This window comes from Salmo salar, chromosome 10 (genome assembly GCF_965601325.2).
Source record: "Salmo salar chromosome 10, fSalSal1, whole genome shotgun sequence".
In the NCBI taxonomy this organism is placed as follows: Eukaryota; Metazoa; Chordata; class Actinopteri; order Salmoniformes; family Salmonidae; genus Salmo; species Salmo salar.
In genome coordinates, this window is record NC_138300.1 from 90,228,862 (window position 1) to 90,253,730 (window position 24,869).

At 42.2% G+C, this 24,869-nt stretch overlaps 1 protein-coding gene across 7 annotated transcripts in view; it reads left to right on the plus strand.

Annotated features, from left to right (window-relative positions):
• Nucleotides 1-24,869, plus strand: part of LOC106560824 (enhancer of mRNA-decapping protein 4) — a 54,077-nt gene that overhangs the window by 17,617 nt on the left and 11,591 nt on the right. The window contains exons 3-21 of one of the 7 annotated variants that reach the window (XM_045688197.2): nucleotides 15-126; nucleotides 3,400-3,499; nucleotides 8,924-9,110; nucleotides 9,278-9,425; nucleotides 11,046-11,150; nucleotides 11,268-11,377; nucleotides 11,502-11,609; nucleotides 11,880-11,975; nucleotides 12,073-12,172; nucleotides 12,279-12,459; nucleotides 12,589-12,655; nucleotides 12,770-12,858; nucleotides 12,980-13,161; nucleotides 13,280-13,359; nucleotides 13,455-13,557; nucleotides 13,975-14,561; nucleotides 14,649-14,750; nucleotides 24,459-24,602; nucleotides 24,684-24,732. In XM_045688197.2, coding sequence (XP_045544153.1) covers nucleotides 15-126; nucleotides 3,400-3,499; nucleotides 8,924-9,110; nucleotides 9,278-9,425; nucleotides 11,046-11,150; nucleotides 11,268-11,377; nucleotides 11,502-11,609; nucleotides 11,880-11,975; nucleotides 12,073-12,172; nucleotides 12,279-12,459; nucleotides 12,589-12,655; nucleotides 12,770-12,858; nucleotides 12,980-13,161; nucleotides 13,280-13,359; nucleotides 13,455-13,557; nucleotides 13,975-14,561; nucleotides 14,649-14,750; nucleotides 24,459-24,602; nucleotides 24,684-24,732 — 2,650 coding nt within the window. The remainder of the gene's footprint in view (nucleotides 1-14; nucleotides 127-3,399; nucleotides 3,500-8,923; nucleotides 9,111-9,277; nucleotides 9,426-11,045; nucleotides 11,151-11,267; nucleotides 11,378-11,501; nucleotides 11,610-11,879; nucleotides 11,976-12,072; nucleotides 12,173-12,278; nucleotides 12,460-12,588; nucleotides 12,656-12,769; nucleotides 12,859-12,979; nucleotides 13,162-13,279; nucleotides 13,360-13,454; nucleotides 13,558-13,974; nucleotides 14,562-14,648; nucleotides 14,751-24,458; nucleotides 24,603-24,683; nucleotides 24,733-24,869) is intronic. The other 6 variants (XM_014124159.3, XM_045688198.2, XM_045688199.2 and 3 more) reach the window with 6 other exon arrangements.

Consider the following 24,869-nt stretch of genomic DNA (forward strand, 5'->3'; position numbering starts at 1 on the left):
GGTTTCTTCACCAGCTGCCTCTCTGGGGATGATGGCTCCACTTGCATTCCCATCACATCCAACTATGTTGAAATTGTGGCCAGTCGAGACTCAAGCATTGACAGCAAGGCACGTGGCAGCAACAAGGTAAGACTTTAAGAATTAAAGGCCCAGTGCAGTCAATTTTATTTTCCAGTGTTTTGTATCATATTTGTACAATAGCTGATATATCGAACAGTGTAAAAGTGTTATTTCCTGATAGAGAATGACCGATTATGGATTTTGTTTCCTGTGTTTTCACTAAGCGCCGGCCGTTGGCCAAATAGCCAGTTAGACTCATTTCCAGCTGGCCACTTTTTCTAAAGTCAGTAGCTCTTTTAAAATATGTGTGCCTGCCTAGTGCATCCTGAGTGCCATATATACACACTGAATATACCTTTAATGTCATGGTTTCACAATTATTATACTAAAAACCGGGTTTCTACCCCAAACCGTTCAAAAGATATGTTCCATTTTACTGGAGTTTTTCTTTTTCTAGCGTTCATTCGCAGGAAACATTTGATTAGTGCAGCGATGTGCACACGGTTGTACACCCAAAGGTAACAAATGCGATTAGCGGGAAAACACTTGTAAAAAGCGCACTGCACATGCAAGTGGCATCATATGACAAAGATGGAAATAGTCATTTGAATTTTAGAAGGAGGGGATATCTAAAGATTCAACAACTGGCATGGGTTGCAAATATGACTAGGATTGTGCCTTTGGCTGCTGGACAACTAAAGAAAGTTGATTTGAAAACCAGTAGAACAGTAGAGAAATGCTGGTTTCAATGGCATATGAGGAAGTGGTTTTAAAAAAAAAAAAAAATGTATCATTCCCTCTGCATATAGTACCAGTCAAAAGTTTGGGCACTCCTACTCATTTAAGGGTTTTTCTTTATTTGTACTATTTTCTACATTGTAGAATAATAGTGAAGACATCAACTATGAAATAACACACATGGATTCATGTAGTAACCAAAAAAGTGTTAAACAAATCAAAATATATTTTAGTTTTTCAAAGTAGCCACCCTTTGCCTTGATTACTTTGCACACTCTTGGCATTCTCTCAACCAGCTTCACCTGGAATGCTTTCCCACAGTCCTGAAGGAGTTCCCACATATCCTGAGCACATGTTGGCTACTTTTCCTTCACTCTGCGGACCAACTCCTCCTTAACCATCTCAATTGGGTTGAGGTCAGGTGATTATGGAGGCCAGGTCATCTGATGCAGCAGTCTTTCACGCTCCTCCTTGGTCAAATAGCCCTTACACAGCCTGGAGGTGTGTTGGGTCATTGTCCTGTTGAAAAACAAATGATAGTCCCACTAAGCGCAAACCAGATGGGGTGGCAAAATGCTGTGGTAGCCATGCTGGTTAAATGTGACTTGAATTCTAAATAAATCACAGACAGTGTCACCAGCAAAGCACCATCACACTTCCTCCTCCATGCTTCACGGTGGGAACCATACATGCAGAGATCATCCTTTCATCTACCCAGGAGATGCTGAATGTGTTTGTTAGTTAACGGTCAATTACTTTGAGACCGGCAGTTATTTGCTTGACAATCACCGGCTGGCTATTTCATGACCTCCATAGCCCTAACCACGGCGGCAAAAGAAAGCGGGGACAAGTACTGATGTTATTATTTTATTTATTCTGCAAAATCAGGGAAATGCGGCAGCTAGTGTGTCAATCAATCACATTTATTTATAAAGCCCTTCTTACATCAGCTTATGTCACAAAGTGCTGTACAGAAACCCAGCCTAAAACCCAAAACAGCAAGCAATGCAGGTGTAGAAGCACAGTAGCTAGGAAAACTCACTAGAAAGGCCGGAACCTAGGAAGAAACCTAGAGGAACCAGGCTATGAGGGGTGGCCAGTCCTCTTCTGGCTGTGCCGGGTGGCGATTATAACAGAACACGGCCAAGATGTTCAAATGTTCATAAATGACCAGCAGGGTCAAATAATAATAATCACAGTGGTTGTCGAGGGTGCAACAGGTCAGCACCTCAGGAGTAAATGTCAGTTGGCTTTTCATGGCCAATCCCGATATGCACGCAAGCAACCGGTATCTTTATTTGTAAAGTACTGTAGCTGTATAGGGACTTTGGCGACCAGTAAATCATTGAATGCATTCAATATGTCTATATGCCTTGTGGCATTTTTCAAGTCTGCTTAAACTTGACTATATGCAGCGTGAGTGGGTAGCTAATAAGATCCATTCCAGCCAGAGGTTTCTCACCGGCTTGTAACAGTATGACACGAGGCAAGTGCTCTTGCCCATTATCTGTCTTCTCAATGAAAACTAGTTAGCATTATCAAACATATTTTATGGAAAAGAGATGTGCGTTTCTGAAAAATGCATCATGCTGCCTTGTTGACAACATGACCGAGCGGCATAGATTACTGTTCGACAGTGGTGTAAAAATACTTTAAAGTACTACTCAAGTAGTTTTGGGGGGCTATCTGTGCTTTTACTTTAATATTTATATATTTTTTTACTTCACTACCTTCCTAAAGAAAATAATCAACTTTTTACTCCATACATTTTCCCTGACACCAAAATGTACTCGTTACATTTTGAATGCTTAGCAGGGCAGGAAAATGGTGAAATTCACGCACTAAACAAGAGAACGTCTCTCCTGCCTCTGATCTGGCAGACTCACTAAACACGAATGCTTTGTTTGTATATTATGTCTGAGTGTTGGAGTGTGCCCCTGGCTATAAGTAAATAAAAAGCAAGAAAATGGAGCCGTTTTAATTTAAGGAATTTTAAATAAATACTTTTACTTTTGATACTTAAGTATATTTAAAACCAAATACTTTTAGACTTCAATAGAATCCCGTCTGTTAATAGTTCCAAACCGCTCTGCCAATAAAAGCTAGTTTTCAGGTTGCATACCCCGCACCACATTCCTAACTGTGGGTTAATGCACTTAGACCACTCCCATACAGTCTAAGCAAAATTCTTGCTTGATACATTTTTTTTGTAAAACTATTTTTGTAGCTTTTTTACCGTAAAAAAAAATGATGGGTAACGATTACAGTATATTTATTAAATGTTACCGAGTAATGATTTAATATTGAGATCAAAACAGCTGCACTGGGCCCTCAACTGTCCCTGAGAACATGAAAAAGGTCACCGGGGTGATTACACCAACGTTCTCAGACAAACGATGTAAAGACAATTATTTTAGGCAAGGGTAGTTGTCTCAAGTCTTGATAGCTAAGCAATTTATTACCGAGCACTGTTTTGAGCTTACTAGCATTATTTGAATACCTGTCCTCATGTTAACACAATATACAATTTTCTTGACTCGGTGTTGCTCTGTTGTCAGTATATGGGTCCTTTGAATTTTGACTCTCTCCTGTTCCGTGCAGGTAAAAATCCAGCCTGTCGCCAAGTACGACTGGGAGCACAAGTATTACTACGGCAACCTCATTGCAGTCTCTAACGCATACCTGGCATATGCCATCCGAGGTGAGTTTGGAACAGTTGTGGCTGGTGCAAGTTTTAAATGTGGAGGAAAGGAATAATAAAATATGGAATGGTCTCAAACTCATCATACACCTGGTTTCCATGTTTGATACCATTTCATTCATTATTATGAGCCATCCTCCCCTCACCAGCCTCCTCTGGTGTGGAACCATGCATTACCATCCCTTGTTGCTTGGTATGATCCGATCATTACGGCTATATACACATATATAGTTGATGTCGGAGGTTTAAATACACCTTAACCAAATACATTTCAACTCAGTTTTTCACAATTCCTGACATTTAATCCTAGTAAAAATTCCCTGTCTTAGGTCAGTTAGGATCACCACTTTTTATTTTAAGAATGTGAAATGTCAGAATAATAGTAGGGAGAATGATTGGTTTATTTCAGCTTTTATTTATTTCATCACATTCCCAGTGGGTCAGAAGTTTACATGCACTCAATTAGTATTTGGTAGCATTGCCTTTAAATTGTTTAACTTGGGTCAAACGTTTCTAGTAGCCTTCCACTAGCTTCCCACAATAAGTTGGGTGAATTTTGGCCCATTCCTCCTGACAGAGTTGGTGTAACTGAGTCAGGTTTTGTAGGCCTCCTTGCTTTCACACGCTTTTTCAGTTCTGCCCACAAATTTTCTATGGGATTGAGGTCAGGGCTTTGTGATGGCTACTCCATTACCTTGACTCTGTTGTCCTTAAGCCATTTTGCCACAACTTTGGAAGTATGCTTGGGGTCATTGTCCATTTGGAAGACCCATTTGCGACCCAAGCTTTAACTTCCTGACTGATGTCTTGAGATGTTGCTTCAATATATCCACATAAATTTCCTCCCTCATGATGCCATCTATTTTGTGATGTGCACCAGGCCCTCCTGCAGAAAAGCACCCTCAGAACATGATGCTGCCACCCCTGTGGTTCATGGTTGGGATGGTGTTCTTTGGCTTGCAAACCTCCCCCCTTTTCCTCCAAACATAACGATGTTCAATATAGCCAAACAGTTCTATTTTTATTTCATCAGACCAGAGGACATTTCTCCAAAAAGTACCATCTTTGTCACCATGTGCAGTTGCAAACCGTTGTCTGGCTTTTTTATGGGGGTTTTGGAGCAGTGGCTTCTTCCTTGCTGAGCGGTCTTTCAGGTTATGTCGATATAGGACTTGTTTTACTGTGGATTTAGATACTTTTGTACTGGTTTCCTCCAGCATCTTCACAAGGTCCTTTGCTGTTGTTCTGGGATTGATTTGCACTTTTCGCACCAAAGTACGTTCATCTCTAGGAGACAGAACGCGTCTCCTTCCTGAGAGATATGATGTCTGCGTGGTCCCATGGTGTTTATACTTGCGTACTATATTGTTTGTACAGATGAACATGGTACCTTCAGGCGTTTGGAAATTGCTCCCAAGGATGAACCAGACTTGTGGAGGTCTCCCATTTTTTTTCTTTCTTTTTATTCTGAGGTCTTGGCTGATTTCTTTAGATTTTCCCATGATGTCAAGCAAAGAGGCACTGAGTTTGAAGGTAGGCCTTGAAATAAATCCACAGGTACACCTCCAATTGACTCAAATTATGTCAATTAGCCTATCAGAAGCTTCTAAAGCAATGACATTTTCTGGAATTTTCCAAGCTGTTTAAAGTCACAGTCAACTTAGTGTATGTAAACTTCTGACCCACTGGAATTGTGACACAGTGAATTATAAGTGAAATAATCTGTCTAAACAATTGTTGGAAAAATGACTTGTCATGCACAAAGTAGAAGTCCTAACCGACTAGCCAAAACTATAGTTTGTTAACAAGACATTTGTGGAGTGGTTGAAAAATGAGTTTTAATGACTCCAACCTAAGTGTATGTAAACTTCTGACTTCAAGTAGGTGTGTGAGAGCTTATGATGATATAGTGCACTCTAGCCTACTATAATAACTCCACACCTTCAAACCACCCAAAAATAGGTCACTATAATTAACACAGCCTATGAAAACCCTATTACCACAGGTAGCCTAGTTGTTAGAGCATTGGGCCAGTAACCAAAATTACCATTACTACTCCCGTCACTACCACTTAAGATTAGGTGGCACACCACATTTACTTCAGTAAATGTCCTTTTCTAGTTTACAATAGATGGCAATATCACAAATTACCTACATAATAAGGTCACCATAGCAGGTCACCATAGCAGCACCCACTCGTAGCACGCACTCCAGCAGGTATTTCTCACTGGTCACCCCCAAAGCCAATTCCTCCTTTGGTCGTCTTTCCTTCCAGTTCTCTGCTGCCATGACTGGAACGAACTGCAAAAATCTCTTAAGCTGGAGACTCATATCTCCCTCACTAGCTTTAAGCACCGGCTGTCAGAGCACCTCACAGTTACTGCACCTGTACATAGCCCATCTGTAAACAGCCCATCTATCTACCTACCTCATCCCCATACTGTATTTATTTATGTATTTATCTTGCTCCTTTGCACCCCAGTATCTCTACTTGCACATTCATCTTCTGCACATCTACCATTCCAGTGTTTAATTGCTATATTGTAATTACTTCGCCACCATGGCCTATTTATTACCTTGTCTTACCTCATTTGCACTCACTGTATATATATACTTTTTGTTTTCTTTTGTTCTACTGTATGTTTTGTTTAGTCCATGTGTAACTCTGTTGTTGTATGTGTCGAATTGCTATGCTTTATCTTGGCCAGGTCGCAGTTGCAAATGAGAACTTGTTCTCAACTAGCCTACCTGGTTAAATAAAGGTGAAATAAAAAATAATATATACAGTTTTATTTAAAATGGATAGCAAAGTCACAGGAATGGTTTCAGATCAAACTCAACATTCAGACGAAAGGCAGCAAGGGTCTTTAAAGATCTGTGTGGCCTCTCATTTTAACAATGGGGGAAACATACTTTTCACATTGTATCACAAACCATTTTTGCTAAGATCATGATGAAACTGGCAATTTTAGGCCTTTTTGGACCTATACATGCCGCCTGTGAACTGTACATGATACAGACAACATCTTGGTGTCGTTATACTCCTAGGTGTGCTCTAACATGGAGTATGTCTAGATTCTGAAATAAAATTGTTCACATACCACTTATTCAACTTATTTATGATTTTCTCAGAACTACCCTTTTTGATTTTGTTCATTTTGACATTGTTTGGAACAGTATACGCTACCACTACATCAGATTTCCAGTGGGCTCTCTGCTAATTCTGAAGTTATGATATGATAAGCACAACCCCCACCTGTGGACGGCGGGCCCTCATACCTCCATCATGGAGTCTGTTTCTGACCCTTTGAGCAGACACATGCACATTTGTGGCCTGCTGGAGGTCATTTTGCAGGGCTCTGGCAGTGCTCCTCCTGCTCCTCCTTGCACAAAGGCGGAGGTAGCGGTCCTGCTGCTGGGTTGTTGCCCTCCTACGGCCTCCTCCACGTCTCCTGATGTATTGTCTCCTGGTAGCGCCTCCATGCTCTGGACACTACGCTGACAGACACAGCAAACCTTCTTGCCACAGCTCGCATTGATGTGCCATCCTGGATGAGCTGCACTACCTGAGCCACTTGTGTGGGTTGTAGACTCCGTCTCATGCTACCACTAGAGTGAAAGCACCGCCAGCATTCAAAAGTGACCAAAACATCAGCCAGGAAGCATAGGAACTGAGACGTGGTCTGTGGTCACCACCTGCAGAACCACTCCTTTATTGGGGGTGTCTTGCTAATTGCCTATAATTTCCACCTGTTGTCTATTACATTTGCACAACAGCATGTGAAATTTATTGTCAATCAGTGTTGCTTCCTAAGTGGACAGTTTGATTTCACAGAAGTGTGATTGACTTGGAGTTACATTGTGTTGTTTAAGTGTTCCCTTTATTTTTTGGAGCAGTGTATTTTATGGGCACCACCAACAGTGTATGGGAAAATGGATTCAAAGGGGTCTCCCTCTGCTGGTGATTTACTGAATGTGCAATCCTAAAGGAGGGCTGTGATTGGTTAATGATATGTCAATTTCTATGTATAGAATGAGTCCAGAAATCCAAATACAGTGCATTCGGAAAGGTTTCAGACCCCTTGACTTTTTCCACATTTTGTTACGTTACAGCCTTATTCTAAAATTGATTTTAATTTTTTTTTTTAAACATCAATCTACACACAGTAGTCCATAATGGCAGAGCGGAAACAGGTTTTTAGAAATGTTTTCAAATGTATAAAAATTCAAAAACAGGAATACCTTATTTACATAAGTATTCGGACCCTTTGCTATGAGACTCGAAATTGAGCTTAGGTGTGTCCTGTTTCCATTGATCATCCTTGAGATGTTTCTACAACTGGGAGTCCACCTGTGGTAAATTCTATTGATTGGACATGATTTGGAAAGGGGCACACCTGTCTATATAAGGTCCCTCAGTTTACAGTGCATGTCAGAGCAAAGACCAAGCCATAAGGTCAAAACAATTGCCCATAGAGCTCAGAGAAAGGATTGTGTTGAGGTGTAAATCAATGACTTTTTTATTTAATCCATTTTAGAATAAGGCTTTAACGTAACAGTGGAAAAAGTCAAGGGGTCTGAATACTTAACGAATGCACTTTAAATTAATTATATTATTCAAATAGTAAAATCATTTTAAATGCCCATTCCTGCTGAAAACACACATTGCCAAGACTGTCATCAGATCTGAAAATGTGCCAGTGCTCGTGAACCATTCCCTTTTTATTTGTTCCAAGCATTTTGAGGTGCGCGTAGTGAGAATAGAATAATGATTATTCTTGTGAGACTGTCCTTTAAAGAGATCACGTCTCAATTTTAGAATTTTTTTGATGTCAGTATTGATCTGACCATTTTGTACCCCTTTCATTGGATTTTCTTTGCATTTCATGTTCTGGAAATAAACATTGCTTACTCTGACCTTACGTACCCATTCAGATTTGTGTTCCTTGGAAACCACAAACACTTTTTTTTTGTTTTTTTTGCTTTCTGTCAGCCCCAAAAATTGCACTTTAGAAACCTGCTCTTGGCATTTTGCAGCGAGAAATGCATGGTGGTGTTGCAAAGGTTAAAGGAAGGTCTATTTGTTTGATAACAGTGGATAAGAAACGCATTTGCTTTTGGCTGTGTGACTGCCAAGACCCCTGTGTTCTATTTCTTTGGCTGGAATCTTGATCTCCCTCTGCCTGTCATCAAATCACTTAACTTTATAGTGATGACAAAATTACAAACGACTGGAGCTTATTGAGAAATCTGTGGTAAAACATACCCTGAACCGATATTGTGTTTTCCCTAAGTACTGCACTATGTCTTGAACCCTTGGCATTCAACTCTGCTTTAGCTATCCATGTAAAACCAAAAAGTCTGGATTGATTCTGAATGTGACAGAAGTTGGCTCGCAAACTCATGCTTTGTACTTGTGTGCAGGAGCAAACAACCAGGCCATGATCCGTGTGTTGAGCTTGGGCTCGGCAGAGCGCACCCTGCTGAAGGGCTTCACTGGTGCAGTCACAGACCTGGCCTTTGCACACCTGGACTCCACCCTGCTGGGATGTGTTGACGAGGCTGGTAACCTGGTCATCTGGCAGCTCACCTGCCATAGCAGCAAGATCCTGTATCCTCCTCATTCTACTCAATAATAGCACTTCCCTTGGTTCTTTCCTACTGTTTCATGTAACAATATACATTTACCTGGTTTTGGCCATTTAAAAGCACATTGTATATGATAGTGTGACGTGTGTACAGCTATGTGTTATGCACTTTAACCCACATGCTTCCCAGGGATCAAGTCATTGTCCATGTCCGGAGGCCTGAGGACACACTTCTGAACTCCAATAGGAGGTTGATCTGGTGTCCCTTCATCCTAGAGGACAATGAAGAGAACCCTGAGGATGCCAGCCAGACCCTGGCCCTACTGCATGAAGACAGAGTATGTACAGTGCCTTCAGAAAGTATTCACACCCATTGACTTTTTCCACATTTTGTTGTTACAGCCTGAATTTAAAAAGGATTAAATGGAAATGTGTCACTGGCCAACACACAATACCCCATAATGTTAGTGGAATTATGTTTTTTTTTTTTTACACATTAATAAGAAAATATATAAAACCTGAAATGTCTTTAGTCAATAAGTATTCAGCCCCTTTGTTATGGCAAGCCTAAATAAGTTCAGCAGTAAAAATGTGCTTAAGTTGCATGCAGTAATAGTGTTTAACATGACTTTTGAATGACTGTCTCATCTCTGTACCCCACACATACAATTATCTGTAAGGTCCCTCAGTCAAGCAGTGAATTTCAAACACAGATTCAACCACAAAGACCAGGGATGTTTTCCAATGCCTCGCAAAGAAGGGCACCTATTGTTACATGGGTAAAAAAATGAAATGAAATAGAATGTCCATTTGAGCATGGTGAAATTATTAATTACACTTTGAATGGTGTATAAATACACCGTCACTATAAAGATTCAGGCGTCCTTCCTAACTCAGTTGCCCGGAGAGGAAGGAAACCCCTCAGGGATTTCATCATGAGGCCAATGGTGACTTTAAAACAGTTGCAGAGTTTAATGGCTGTGATAGAAACATGAGGATGGATAAACAACAGTGCAGTTACTCTACAATACTAACCTAATTGACAGAGTGAAAAGAAGGAAGCCTGTACAGAATAGCAAATATTCTAAAACATGCATCCTGTTTGCAACAAGGCACTAAAGTACGGCAAAAAATTTGGAAAAGAAATGAACTTTTTCCTGAATACAAAGCGTTATGTTTGGGGCAAATCCAATACAACACATTACGGAGTACCACTCTCCATATTTTCAAGCATATAGTGGTTGCTGCATCATGTTACGGGTGTGCTTGTAGTTGTTAAGGCCTGGGGAGTTTTTCAGGTAAAAAAAAACGGAATAGAGCTACACACTGGCAAAATCCTAGACGAAAACCTGGTTGTCTACTTTCCACCAGACTTTGGGAGAGAATCTCCTTTCAGCAGGACATTAACCGAAAACACAAGTTGCTTACCTAGAAGACGGTGAATGTTCCTGATTGGCCGAGTTACAGTTTTGACTTAAATCTGCTTAAAAATATATGGCATGACCTGAAAATGGTTGCCTAGCAATGATCAACAACCAATTTTGAGGTAGAATTTTGAAAAGAATAATGGGCAAATGTTGCACAATCTAGGTGTGCAAAGCTCTTTGTCTTACCCAGAAAGACGCACAGCTGTAATCGCTGCCGAAGGTGATTCTAACGTATTGACTCGGGGTTGAATACTTATCTAATCAAGCTATATTAGTGTCTTATTTTGTTTTACAAATGGTCAAAATGTTCTTCCACAGAGTATTTTGTGTAGATCATTGACAAAAAATGTAAACTATAACAATTTTAATCCCACTTTGTAACACAACAAAATTTGAAAAAAGTACTTCCTGAAGGCACTGTATGCCCTGCTTACACATAACCGGACTATTTACAAATGCCGCCTCCTCCTCCATTTGTACTATTTTCTTTCCTCCCTCTCTTCAGCTGATTGTCCTGTCTTTTCTCCCCAGGCTGAAGTGTGGGATCTGGAGATCCTCCGCAGCAACAACAGCACCTGGCCAGTAGATGCCACTGACCTGAAGGACGGCGTTATAACCATAAAAGGACATACAGATGTAGGGCGTTTAAATAATTCAGTAATCACGTGGTCTGTTTCCAGTATGGAAAGCACTTATTTACAGGCTGGTTTTTAGTGTAGAAATTGAGTTTGGGGTGTTTCTGTTTTTCTCCAGCGCATCAGTGAAGGTGCCCTGTCTCCGGATGGCACAGTCTTGGCCACAGCCAGTCATGATGGATATGTAAAGTTCTGGCAAATCTACATTGAAGGACAGGACCAGCCAAGGTAGACCTTTTTACTCACTTATTAAATTTTATACTATTCAATTATATTCTTGAACATTCCAGCTGTTTCTTGCCATTACTTTCCATCTGTTTCTCTATGGTTACTTTGACTTTCCTTTGTGAAGTCCTCTCCCCGGCTTCTTCCACAGATGTCTACACGAGTGGCAGCCCCACAACGGGAACCCCCTTTCCTGCCTGCTGTTCTGTGACAACCACAAGAAACAGGACCCAGAGTAAGTAACTACTGTTCCCTACTGCTGCTTTACTTTTTATCTTAACAGGCGTTGGGAGGATTTAGGGTATGAGACTTTGTTTTGGGTGGGGGGGAGCGTTGTATTTATTACTGATTTTAAAATGTAGTGTGCATGTTCATTTTGAGTTCTACAGGGTTAGGTAGACATGTGTAGGTACCATCTTTTTCAGCGTTACCCAATGTAATCAGTCATTTTCTCTTAAGCACCCATGAGAGATTAATAAATGTTCTTCCCCTTTTGCCTTTCTAGTGTTCCGTTCTGGCGCTTTCTGATTACTGGAGCTGATCAGAACCAGGAGTTGAAGATGTGGTGCACAGTGTCATGGACCTGCCTGCAGACCATCAGGTCTGACGGTTTTACTTGTGTTTCGCTGCACTTTCATGCTTGCAAGTTGTCTGTTACTGGACCTGTTTTAACAAGAGTCTATGTACATGTCCTCTAGGTTCTCACCAGACCCGTTCAACTCCTCAGTCCTGCCCTGTCTGAAGGCCAGTCTGGACCTGTCTGCAGAATGCCTCATCCTCAGTGACGTACAGAGAAAGGTCAAATAACATTTATGTCCTGCTGTGTCACTGTGATCTATCGACTGTAATCCTGTTGGATTTTAGTATAATGAGTAATTGACCCTGGCTTGTGTTGTCCCTCTAGGTGTTGTATGTGATGGAGTTGTTGCAGGACCAGGAAAAAGGCAGAGCCAGCTTCACAGCCGTGTCAGAGTTCTTGCTCACACACCCTGTGCTTAGCTTCGGTGTTCAGGATGTCAGCCACAGCCGCCTGTGCCACACGGAGGTCCTCCCGCCAGACGAGGAGAGCGAGAGTATGACTGCAGGTGGGCTTCACCTTTTATACCCGTTACCACTATTACCTGATCAAACGATGGGCTGGTCTAACTCTGAATTATCATGGGTCAAATTTTTGCTTATGTTTTATTAAGACTTGTTCTTCCCTTTATCTCTAGATGGTAACCAGGGACCAATGGAATCCAAAGCTGGGATCCAAATCAAGCTATATTGTGTCCACACAAAGTGAGAGTCCTCATTCAGGGTCATTATTACCATATTTACTAAGACTACATAATTTAAATGCAGAATCTCATTTCATACACCCATATGGGTGTTGATGTATTCTTCTGCCCACAGGTCCCTTCAAGATGTGCAGATCTGGTTCCAGCCAAACCTTGGCTCTGGCTCCTTGTTCCTGCCTCACTCGAACTCAAATAATGGCTTTGGTGAGTTAGGAAAACTGTTAGTCTTCATAAACAAAAACTATCTTCTTTGCATTGTAAGTGAGATTTTATAAATGTTATCCCAATTTTTCATTGATAAAAATCCATCTTTGTACTTTCCTAGGTTTTTCAGATCACTTGACAGACATGAGTGTGGAAGGTTTGAGCTCTGATAAGGAGTCTGGATGCGGCTCCGAAAATGATCTCTGCAAGATTCCCGCTCTTGCTGACTTCCTGTCCCCTTCCGGCACTGCTGCTATGCCCAAGCTCATGACCCCTGACGCCTTCATGACCCCCAGTGCTTCGGTATGTCCTGTTCCAAATTCTCTCTATTCTATCAAAATTACAGCGAATATCCAAGGAAGGATGATTACTCCTGGATCTTGATCCTGCTCTTCATTTTGTTTCTGCCCTTCTCCCCCAGGTCCCAGCCTCCCCAGGCAGCAGTGCCAGCAGCCTGACCATAGTAACAGCCATGAGCAGCAACTCTGACAGTGGCGCCAGGTAGGTCAACTCGAAGAGTCTATAAGAGGGGAGGAATTCATAATTGACTAGAATGAGCAGGCAAAACGATTGTGGTTTGACGTCCCTGACTCCAGTGATGGTAATGTCTGCAGGGGAGGAGAGGAGCTGACCCAGAGCCCTAAGATGTCTGTGGAGAGCAACTCCATCCTCATCTCAGGCTTAGGGGACAACATGCCGGTAGGCTATACATGCACGAGCAAACACATATGGGGCGGCAGGGTAGCTTAGTGGTTAGAGCATTGGGCTAGTAACCGAAAGGTTGCAAGTTCGAATCCCCGAGCTGACAAGGTACAAATCTGTCGTTCTACCCCTGAACAAGGCAGTTTAACCCACTGTTCCTTGGCCGTCATTGAAAATAAGAATTTGTTCTTAACTGACTTGTCTAGTTTAAGGTAAAATAAAAATACACACTTACAGCATGATGCCTTCATTACACACAGTTAGAAAGCAGGATGTGTGCCACACAATTGGAGAGTCTGAGGGGCTAAAGTAACGTGTTCATGTCAACTTACAAGACCTTTCGTCCCTCTCCATTGTATGTGACATTATCCTTACTCCTTGTTCCATTTTGGTCTTCCCGGCTGTCTCATAAAGATGTACCATCTTCCACAAGAGACCACTCCTCATACGCTCATGTTCCCCCTCACCTACCCCCTCCGCCCTCTACAGGGGCTTCCCTCTCCAAACCCGCCCCTCTCGCTGGACCCGCAGGTCATTGAGCCTATGCTGATTCAGCAGGCCTCTCCTACCCGGGCCCGCTCTCCGGATGTCATCTCATCTGCCTCCACGGCCATGTCTCAGGACATTCCTGAGATCGCCTCTGAGACGCTGCAGCGAGGCCTGGGGGGGGTGTCTGGAGCTGAATCTCGAGAACCTCTCCCAGCCCTCCACACAGACAGCATGGCTTCTGCAGCCTCAGCTCTTCACCTCCTCTCTCCACGAAACCGGAACAGCTCTGACCATGGCCACCTGCCCCTGGAGCTGGGTGCTGTAGTAGGAGCAGTGGAGGTGGAACAGAGGCTCAGTAACACCCCCTCACTACTGGAGAACGCCCTGTCACAGGAGAATGCTGCTGCCGCTGCCTCCTGCTCAGACAACAATGTGAACCACCCGTGGCCTGCAGCTCCTGACATCACACGGGAAACACGCAACAGCCTGCGGGACAATGGCCTGGGACACTGGTAAGATCACACACACTAACATAAGCACAATGCCTTTACTAATGCAAGGATCCCCAGAGCATACACGGGTCTCTTTGTTTCTCTTAGCTCGAGGGAGGAAATTAAGGACAGACACATGTCCTCTCCATACCACAGACGCACCTACCACTTAACCCAGAATGACAGTCAGGACGCCAGTGCAGAACAGAGGTAAGATAGACATCTCTGGAACTCCCCTTCAGTTCTCAATTACCCTGGAAGGCTGCGGTATTTGCTGTTTTTTGGAGGTCAGTGCTTGATTTGAAGTTTGCTTGTAAAGGTAAACTTGATTCTGATTTAAAGCTGCTACACGTAGGATGTTTTTGCATTGTAATTTCAGAAAATGTCCATAATATCTGCCGCTAATAGTGCAATGATGGTGTTTCACAGTATTACTTACGCACCAGTGTTGTGATTGGCTGTGATATTCGCCTATAGATTTTCCTGGCGGAACGGCATCTGTTGTCAAACTGGGAAAGCTGTTCTGACTGTGGATGTGTTATCTAGTAGAAATCACTAATTTCTTGGTTGCTAAAATTCAAACTGTTTGCTCAATTTCAGTTTGTGAGTGAACTAGCACTGAATAGCATAGTCATTTTACCATCTAAATCCCTGTGAAAAATGTTTTCAATAAATAAAAAATATTGTTTTTACTGCTGTTGGAAATAGGGCTGTCCCCGGCTAAAAAAAATCTTGGTCAACCAAGATTCGTCTGTTCTTTTGACCAATTGATTGGTCAAAATTGGTTTACATATTTTTCCATATAGATACATCCAACAGTGCATTTGGAAAGTATTCAGACCCCTTGACTTTTCCAACTTTTTGTTAAGTTACAGCTTAATTCAAAAATGTATTTTATAAAAAAAAAAAACATTATCTCATCAATGAGTAAAACATTTAAACGTGTTAACCCTCGCAAGGCTGCTGGCCCAGACGGCATCCCTAGCCACGTCCTCAGAGCATGTGCAGACCAGCTGGCTGGTGTGTTTACGGACATATTCAATCAATCCCTATCCCAGTCTGCTGTTCCCACATGCTTCAAGATGTCCACCATTGTTCCTGTACCCAAGAAAGCAAAGGTAACTGAGCTAAATGACTATCGCCCCGTAGCACTCACTTCCGTCATCATGAAGTGCTTTGAGAGACTAGTCAATGACCATATCAACTCCACCCTACCCGACACCCAAGACCCACTACAATTTGCTTACCGCCCCAATAGGTCCACAGACGACGCAACTGCAATCACACTGCACACAGCCCTAACCCATCTGGACAAGAGGAATACCTATGTAAGAATGCTGTTCATCGATTAAAGCTCCGCATTTAACACCATAGTACCCTCCAAACTCGTCATTAAGCTCGAGACCCTGGGTCTCAACCCCGCCCTGTGCAACTGGGTCCTGGACTTTCTGACGGGCCGCCCCCAGGTGGTGAAGGTAGGAAACATCTCCATCCCGCTGATCCTCAACACTGGGGCCCCACAAGGGTGCGTTCTCAGCCCTCTCCTGTACTCCCTGTTCACCGATGTTTGCGTGGCCATGCACGCCTCCAACTCAATCATCAAGTTTGCAGACAACTCTAGTGGCAGGCTTGATTACCAACAACGACGAGACTGCCTACAGGGAGGAGTGAGGGCCCTTGCAGAGAGGTGCCAGGAAAATAACCTCACACTGAATAAAACAAAGGAGATGATCGTGGACTAAAGGAAGGAGCAGAAGGAGCACCCCCCTATCCACATCAACGGGACAGTAATGGAGAAGGTGGAAAGTTTTTAGTTCCTCGGCGTACACATCACGGACACACTGAAATGGTCCACCCACACAGACAGTGTGGTGAAGAAGGCGCAACAGCACCTCTTCAACCTCAGGTGGCTGGGAAAATTTGTCTTGTCACCAAAAACACCAACTTTTTCAAGATGCACAATCGAGAGCATTCTGTCGGGCTGTGTCACCGCCTGGTATAGCAACTGCTCCGCCCACCACCGTAAGGCTCTCCAGAGGGTAGTGAGGTCTGCACAACGCATCACCGGGGGCAAACTACCTGCCCTCCAGGACACCTACAACACCCGATGTCACAGGAAGGCCAAAAAGATCATCAAGGACAACAACCACCCGAGCCACTGTCTTTTCACCCCGCTATCATCCAGAAGGCGAGGTCAGTACAGGTGCATTAAAGCTTGGACCGAGAGACTATGTAAAATTGGATTTTATAAATGTATCACTAGTCACTTTAAACAATGCCACTTTATATAATATTTACATTCCCTACATTACTCATCTCATGTGTATATACTGTACTCTATACCATCTACTGCATCTTGCCTATGCCCACGGCCATCGCTCATCCATATATGTATATGAACATATTCTTATTCATTCTTTACACTGTGTATATGGTAGTTGTGAAATTGTTAGATTACTTGTTAGCTATTACTGCACGGTCAGAACTAGAAGCACAAGCATTTCGCTACACTCGCATTAACATCTGCTAACCATGTGTATTTGACAAATAAAATGTGATTTGATTCTCATAGCAAATGGTCTGAATACTTATGTACCGTAAATTATGGACTATAAGCCGCAACTTTTTTCCCAGGCTTTGAACCTCACGGCTTAAACAATGACGCGGCTAATATATGGATTTTTCCTGCTTTCAATTTTTTTTTCTCAAAAAAACACATTCTGTAACGTGCGCAGTTTTTTGGCGGCATGAAGCTTTCATTAGACCAATGAAATTGCCGAACGGGTTAAGGTGAAACAACTTTTTTGTTTACTGTTTAGATTAAATCAAGCGCTCTCAAACTTCCCATCATTCTGATTACGGTAGTCATTTTGTCACCCTCATCATGGCAAAGACACGGAGAAATGCATATGATGCAGCTTTCAAGTTGAAGGCGATTGACCTGGCTGTTGGAAAAGGAAATAGAGCTGCTGCACGGGAGCTTGGTCTTAATGAGTCGATGATAAGACGTTGGAAACAGCAGCGTGAGGAATTGACTCAGTGCAAAAAGACAAAGCTTACTGCTATTTTTTGATTTTTTGTTTCAAGCCGTGTTTCGTTAAAGCCTATTTATTTTTGTTACAAGCCGTGTTTTGTTAAAGCCTGTGTAAAGTTAATTTGTTTCAATGTACCGGTAGGCACCTGCGGCTTATAGACATGTGCGGCTTATTTATGTTCAAAATAAAAAAAATGTTAATTCAGTGGGTGCGGCTTATATTCAGGTGCGCTTAATAGTCCGGAAATTACGGTAGTTAAGGTATTTCTGTTTTTTTATTGTTAAAACCTCTTCTGGATAGGACCCTTCATCTCAATTTCTGCCTAAAATGACATACCCAAATCTAACTACCTGTTACTCAGGACCTGAAGCAAGGATATGCATATTCTTGATACTAATTGAAAGTAAACACTTTGAAGTTTGTGGAGATGTGAAATCAATGTAGGACAATATAACACCACAGATCTGGTCAAATTTAAACAAACAAAGAAACTGTGTTTTATTTTTGTGTCTTTGAAATGTAAAAGAAAGGTCATACATTGAGATAGAAATCTGGGGATAATTTAGATGTTGTCCACAACAGGGCAACCGTGTGTGAGCTACATAATATTTGGTATGAAGTCTCACAGGTGTCCCTCACAAGTTTGCACAAATGTACCCAAGTGGCCGAATTGGTTAATTGATACATAACTATAGAGAGCATACAAAAATGCTATGATAATACATTTTTTTTTGTTTACTCACAAAGATGAAGGGGGCTGTACTTTCCAGTTGTACAGTTGAGGCCCTGGCCACCTTTTAGGTTGAAATGTTGGTGGGAGTGGCTCCACATCATCCTATAGCACAGTGTTCCAACGGTCCTCTCCCTCTGTGTTAGTTGCTGCTGGTGCACTGGCCGCCCTCCGCTTCTGGGCTGGCCTCTTCACACCTCTAGATGGCCGGCCGGGCGGGGGTAGGTTTGGAGTCAGAGACAGTGGAGCCAGAGACAGCAGCAGGGGTCAGACTGGAGTAACTATTTCCTACATTTGAATGAGTGGGGGATGGAGGACTTGAATGTGGTCTCTTTGGAGTTGGCTCCTAGAGGTCATCTCAACCACTATTGAGGATTGTTTAAAAAAAATTCAGTTGGAACTCAGGCTTACATATTTTATTTAACCTTAATTTTAGCAGGGGGTGAACCCTGAATAAATACTTTTACAGATGAGCCCTTCATCAAATACACAACACATGTGTATAGAGTATAGAACACAATCGCTATAATGAAATAAACTCAGCAAAAAAAGAAACGTCTGTTTTTCAGGACCCTGTCTTTCAAAGATAATTCAAATAACTTAACAGATCTTCTTTGTAAAGAGTTTAAACACTGTTTCCCATGCTTGTTCAATGAACCGTAAACAATTAATGAACATGCACCTGTGGAACGGTCGTTAAGACACTAACAGCTTACAGACGGTAGGCAATTAAGGTCACAGTTATGAAAACGTAGGACACTAAAGAGGCCTTACTACTGACTCTGAAAAACACCAAAAGGAAGATGCCCAGGGTCCCTGCTCATCTGCGTGAACGTACATTAGGCATGCTGCAAGGAGGCATGAGGACTGCAGGTGTGGCCAGGGCAATAAATTGCAATGTCCGTACTGTGAGACGCCTATGACAGCGCTACAGGGAGACAGGACGGACAGCTGATCGTTCTCGCAGTGGCAGAACACATGTAACAACACCTGCACAGGATTGGTACATCCGAACATCACACCTGCGGGACAGGTACAGGATGGCAACAACAACTGCCCGAGTTACACCAGGAATGCACAATCCCTCCATCAGTGCTCAGACTGTCCGCAATAGGCTGAGAGAAGTTGGACTGAGGGCTTGTAGGCCTGTTGTAAGGCAGGTCCTCACCAGACATCACCGGCAACAACGTTGCCTAAGGGCACAAACCCACCGTCGCTGGACCAGAGAGGACTGGCAAAAGTGCTCTTCACTGACGAGTCGCAGTTCTGTCTCACCAGGGGTGATGGTCAGATTTGCGTTTATCGTCGAAGGAAGGAGCATTACACCGAGGCCTGTACTCTGGAGTGGGATTGATTTGGAGGTGGAGGGTCCGTCATGGTCTGGGGTGGTGTGTCGGGGTCAGACAGCATCGTCGGACGAGCTTGTTGTCATTGCAGGCAATCTCAATGCTGTGCGTTACAGGGAAGACATCCTCCTCCCTCATGTGGTACCCTTCCTGCCTGCTCATCCTGACATGACGCTCAAGCATGACAATGCCACCAGCCATACTGCTCATTCTGTGTGTGATTACCTGCAAGACGGGAATATCAGTGTTCTGCCATGGCCAGCGACGAGCCAGGATCTCAATCCCATTGAGCACGTCTGGGACCTGTTGGATCGGAGGTTGGGGGCTAGGGTCATTCCCCCCAGAAATGTCAGGGAACTTGCAGGTGCCTTGGTGGAAGAGTGAGGTAACATCTCACAGCAAGAACTGGCAAATCTGGTGCAGTCCATGAGGAGGAGATGCACTGCAGTACTTAATGCAGCTGGTGGCCACACCAGATACTGGCTGTTACTTTTGATTTTGACCCCCCCCCCCCCTTTTTCAGGGACACATTATTCAATTTCTGTTAGTCACGTCTGCGGAACTTGTTCAGTTTATGTCTCAGTTGTTGAATCTTTTTATGTTCATACAAATATTTACACGTTAAGTTTGCTGAAAATAAACAGTTGACAGTGAGAGGATGTTTATTTTTTTGCTGAGTTTGTGGACCAATAGGCAGTAATACACTCAAATCACAGCCACAGCATGTATTAGGTATGCACAATATATCGGTGAACATATCGGAATCGGCCCGACATTTGCCAAAAATGCCAACATTGGTATTGGTCCGATGTCTGTCTAGTTTAATGCCGATGTGCAAAACTGATTTCAAAGCTGACGTGCATACCTATATAATGTAGGTACACGACGTAATGATGTACATTTTGCACTACACGTGCAACACAGTTTTCCTAACCTAGGCCACAATGTCTGCTGTGTGGACTGAGCAGTAATCAAGTGTAGCAGTCATTTGAAAGAGTAAGAACATTTCAGCGAGACAACTCAAAGGCGAAATCAATTAATGCCAAGATAATGTAATTAATTTCCCTTGACAATCAACCATTCTCTGTCGTGGGTGGTGTCTTTCGCTGACTGGTCAAGCACCGGTACACATGTTACCCTACCGGAGTTACAGTGATGCGTCACGACATATACTATGGAACACAGTTTGGTTATTTGCGTGTCAAAGAAGATACGTCAAACAACACAGTTCTATTATAGATTGTTGTGTGTTCTGAATTTGCACGTGCAAGCCAAGCGCCACCACTACTATCAGTAGCACTGTCAAAGCTGTACAAAAAAGTCTGCAAACACCGGCCACGAACGATGTGTTTACTATACCGCGTTGGTAATAAAGCATTATTTGTTCGACCGCAACTTCTGGGGTAGCTAGCTAGCTTTAGCTTGGTACCTAGATGGCACCAATACAACCAGCCTGAAAACAATGACCAGTAGAAACTGCAGTCATTTTCACTATTCTTTGCAATGATTTAGGAATCCTTGTAAGTATTAGCTAGGTAGCCACTTCGCCTATTGAAATTGAACTTCAGTTCATGAAAATAATAAGCTAGCCAGCTACTTAACCCTGTTGCCTAAAGCTAACGTTATAAGCAGCCAGCTAGCTTCATCTGGCTAGTGAGTGAGGCTCGACCAGACCGGGTTATGTGTTGTGAAGCTAGCCACAATAATAATTAGGCACAATAGTGGAATTTGCAGTTTGCCTTCAAAATAAAAGTAACTCTTTGAAAGTGATGCAGAAGGTTACAATTGGTGGAATCATGCCATATTTAGACTAGATAATGCTAAAGGTTGCTGGATCTGGGATTCGATCCAGCAACCTTTCGGTTACTGTAGAATGATTTAAACAAGTTTGATTGCCTACTAGAGTGTCTGAGGATTGCACAGAAACCGAACTTGACCGGGTTAAACAACGTTTTGCAGATTTTTGAAAATGTAATAAATTGTTTTGTTGAAAGAGAATTCATGCAAAGCGCTGTATACAACAGATTGGGTTAGGATATAAAAATGGATTTTATCAAACAAAACTATGGTACATTTTATCTCTGGGACCCTCAGGATGACAAATCAGAGCAAGATTACTGAATGTAAGTGTATTATTTACCGTCAGAGGTGAATGTATCAAACCAGTTGCCTTGATAAGTGTTGTGTTGTTGTGCACTCAAACAATATCATCCTCAAACAATAGCATGATAATTTTTCACTGTGATAGCTACTGTAAATTGGATACTTCAGTTAGATTAACAATCATTTAAGCTTTCTGACGATATAAGACATGTCTATGTCCCAGAAGGTTGGCTGTTTACACCGCCATTCTAGTCACATATATTATATTGAACAGCAACTGTCCCGATTTTGGGACACTGATCCTGTATATTTAAAAAATATATATGCATGTTTTCACTTTGTCATTATGGGGTGTTGTGTGTAGATTGATTGAGGAACATGTTATTTAATTCACAAAATGTGGAAAAGGGGAAGGGGTCTGAATACTTTCCGACTGCACTGTATGTGTTTTAATCAAATCCACTATATGCTGAACTTGTCTGATGCTTTAAGCGAACTGTTTGAGGAAATAATTAAGACACACAAATGACTGGAGGGAGTCCGACCGCAATTGATTTGATTGTGCCGGGCCTGACTCGGACTTGCTGTGTTAAAAAAACAAACGGCGAGTGACTTTGACTAGCACCCGTTGTCTCTCTTCTCCCAGCTGCAATGACCACCATAGAACATCAACAGTGTGTATTGCGCTGTCTGTGTTGCTGAAACTGAAACATAATGGCAGCCATTTCTGACTGAAAAGTTATGTTACCGAAATCCCTCATTTGTTTAGGAATAACATTCCCTATTCCATCAACCCTTGCTGTCTTTACTTGACACATGCACGTGACCAATAGGGCCTGCTCTATAGCTTATCATAGTCACACCAATAAATTGGTTATAACAGGCTCTGAACACCGTAACTCATCTGACCGCAAAATGGATGTAGAGGACGTGACAAACTCGAAACATGGGAATGTTTACTTGTTGCTCAGGAGGTAAAGATGTCACGTGTGGAATACATTTGACTAGTTGTTGAAAATACTGGAGATCAATAAAAATAATTATTGATACAGTATTTCAATACTTATATTAGGCTATAGGCCTAAGTAATTTACGATTTTAAGATTAAACAGGATGCGCTCTTCAGCCTACAGCTCGATGGTGGCTATACTAAGCCTGCTAATGATATTGACATTACTTATTTATTATTATTATTATGATCATCATAATAGTAATAACACTAAGGAGATTAAATAAAATATTTCAGACAATTTGTAACCGTGTTAAAAAAAAAAAATCTGAAATAATACCAGAGATGCTGGTCTAACGGGGGAAAAAAAGTGTAAAGCCTGTATTACAGCATAGCGAAGATTAAAAACAGACGAATTTGTGTAATTGTTTGTCCGACATGTTGTGGTTGCCTGAGGCTTGGTGCTCACGGAATCAGTAGGCCACTAAACAAACACTCAAACATTCAGAAGAAGCATGATCTGTCTTATTTCTGTAGATATCACATCTTATTTGTCACATGCGCAGAATACAACCGGTGTAGACTTTACAGTGAAATGTTTACTTGCAAGCCCTAACCAGCAATGCAGTTTTTAAATATATAAGAGGAACAAATAATGAGAACAGAGATCTATATGGATGATTTATAAAGCCAGGCACGTTTAACAGGCTATTGATTATAGACCTAATTAAGTTGGGTTTCCTCTCTCCTCACTTTTCTTAGACAATTAAGGTAAGTGTTGTTTTCTCATCTCCTAATTCCGCCGCATTGTTCTCAACACCAATATGCTGGTCAACTTTGCTATTATGCCCATAGCAACATGATCTTGGAAAAAGTGTCCATTCAACAGCGCACTGATGAGTTTCAGAACCGTGGACAACGAGCACTATCTAATGTGGGAGAAAGCACATTTGTTATAAAATATTATTTTTGTTCTGCACCATTGTTCTTACATAATATAACTATATACAATTTCTGTAGCAAATGTCTTAGACTGATGGACTGTGCCAGGCTCATGGCCTCAACAATGGATCATTCCACTCGGACTCAGAAAGGCACGATTCAGACAGGTGTCTTGTACACCATGATTTTTTTTATTTGCTACTGCTCAACTAAATCTCGATCGACCAACAGCCTTTCGACCAAACAATAGACCAGTCGACTAAATGGGGTCAGCCCTAATTTGAAGCTGGTGGACCAATATCCCTGTTTGAAGTTTTGATTAGCTTCAAAATGTTGTAAAAACTATATTTTTCTTATTGAAGCTATATTTCACAGCGATTTAGATGGTACAATGATTGACTACACTGCTTGTTTTCTCACAAACTGAAATTGAGCGAACAGTGTAGAATTTTTGCAACCAGGAAATGAGCCATTTCCACTAGATAACACAGCCACAAAATCAGAACAGCTTTCCCAGTTTGACAACAGATGCCACTCCGGCAGGAAAAATCAATAGGTGAATATTACAGCCAATCACAACACTGGCGAGTAAGTAATACTGTGAAACACCATCATTCGACTATTAGTGCAATATATATTATGGGTTTTGTCTGAAATTACAATGCAAAATTTCAACACCAAAAAAAATCCTATGTGTAGCACCTTCAATGTTCATCCCAAACCTGTAGGGTTTTTTGTACCCATGCCTTAGTATTGCTTATCACCAACTGTGGGCACTTATCCTGTACCTCTTGTTTTGCTTTTCTGTAACAGTGACCATGACGATGAGGTGGCCAGTCTAGAGTCGTCTTCAGGGAACTGTGGAGCCAGGTCGTCTCAAAGATTGCCAGTGAAGGAGTGGAAGAGCTCTCCCAGAGGCTCCCCTAAACTAAAGAGGAAGAGTAAAAAAGACGACGGGTGGGTGATAGCAGTCATGGTAAACATTTTCTGTTATTTTACTTCAATGTCTAATGGCCTCTCTGCCTTCTCTCTTTTCAGGGATGCATCTCATGCCTCTCAGTCCAGGCAGCCTGAGCAGCATCATCAGGTAAGTGATCATGGTTGTTTGAGTTGTGATTTTGACGCTGGCACCAGGATGTACACCCATTGTGTATTTTCAGCAATACCATTTGTCATTTAGCAGACGCACTTATCCAGAGTGACAGTGAGTGCATACATTTGAAT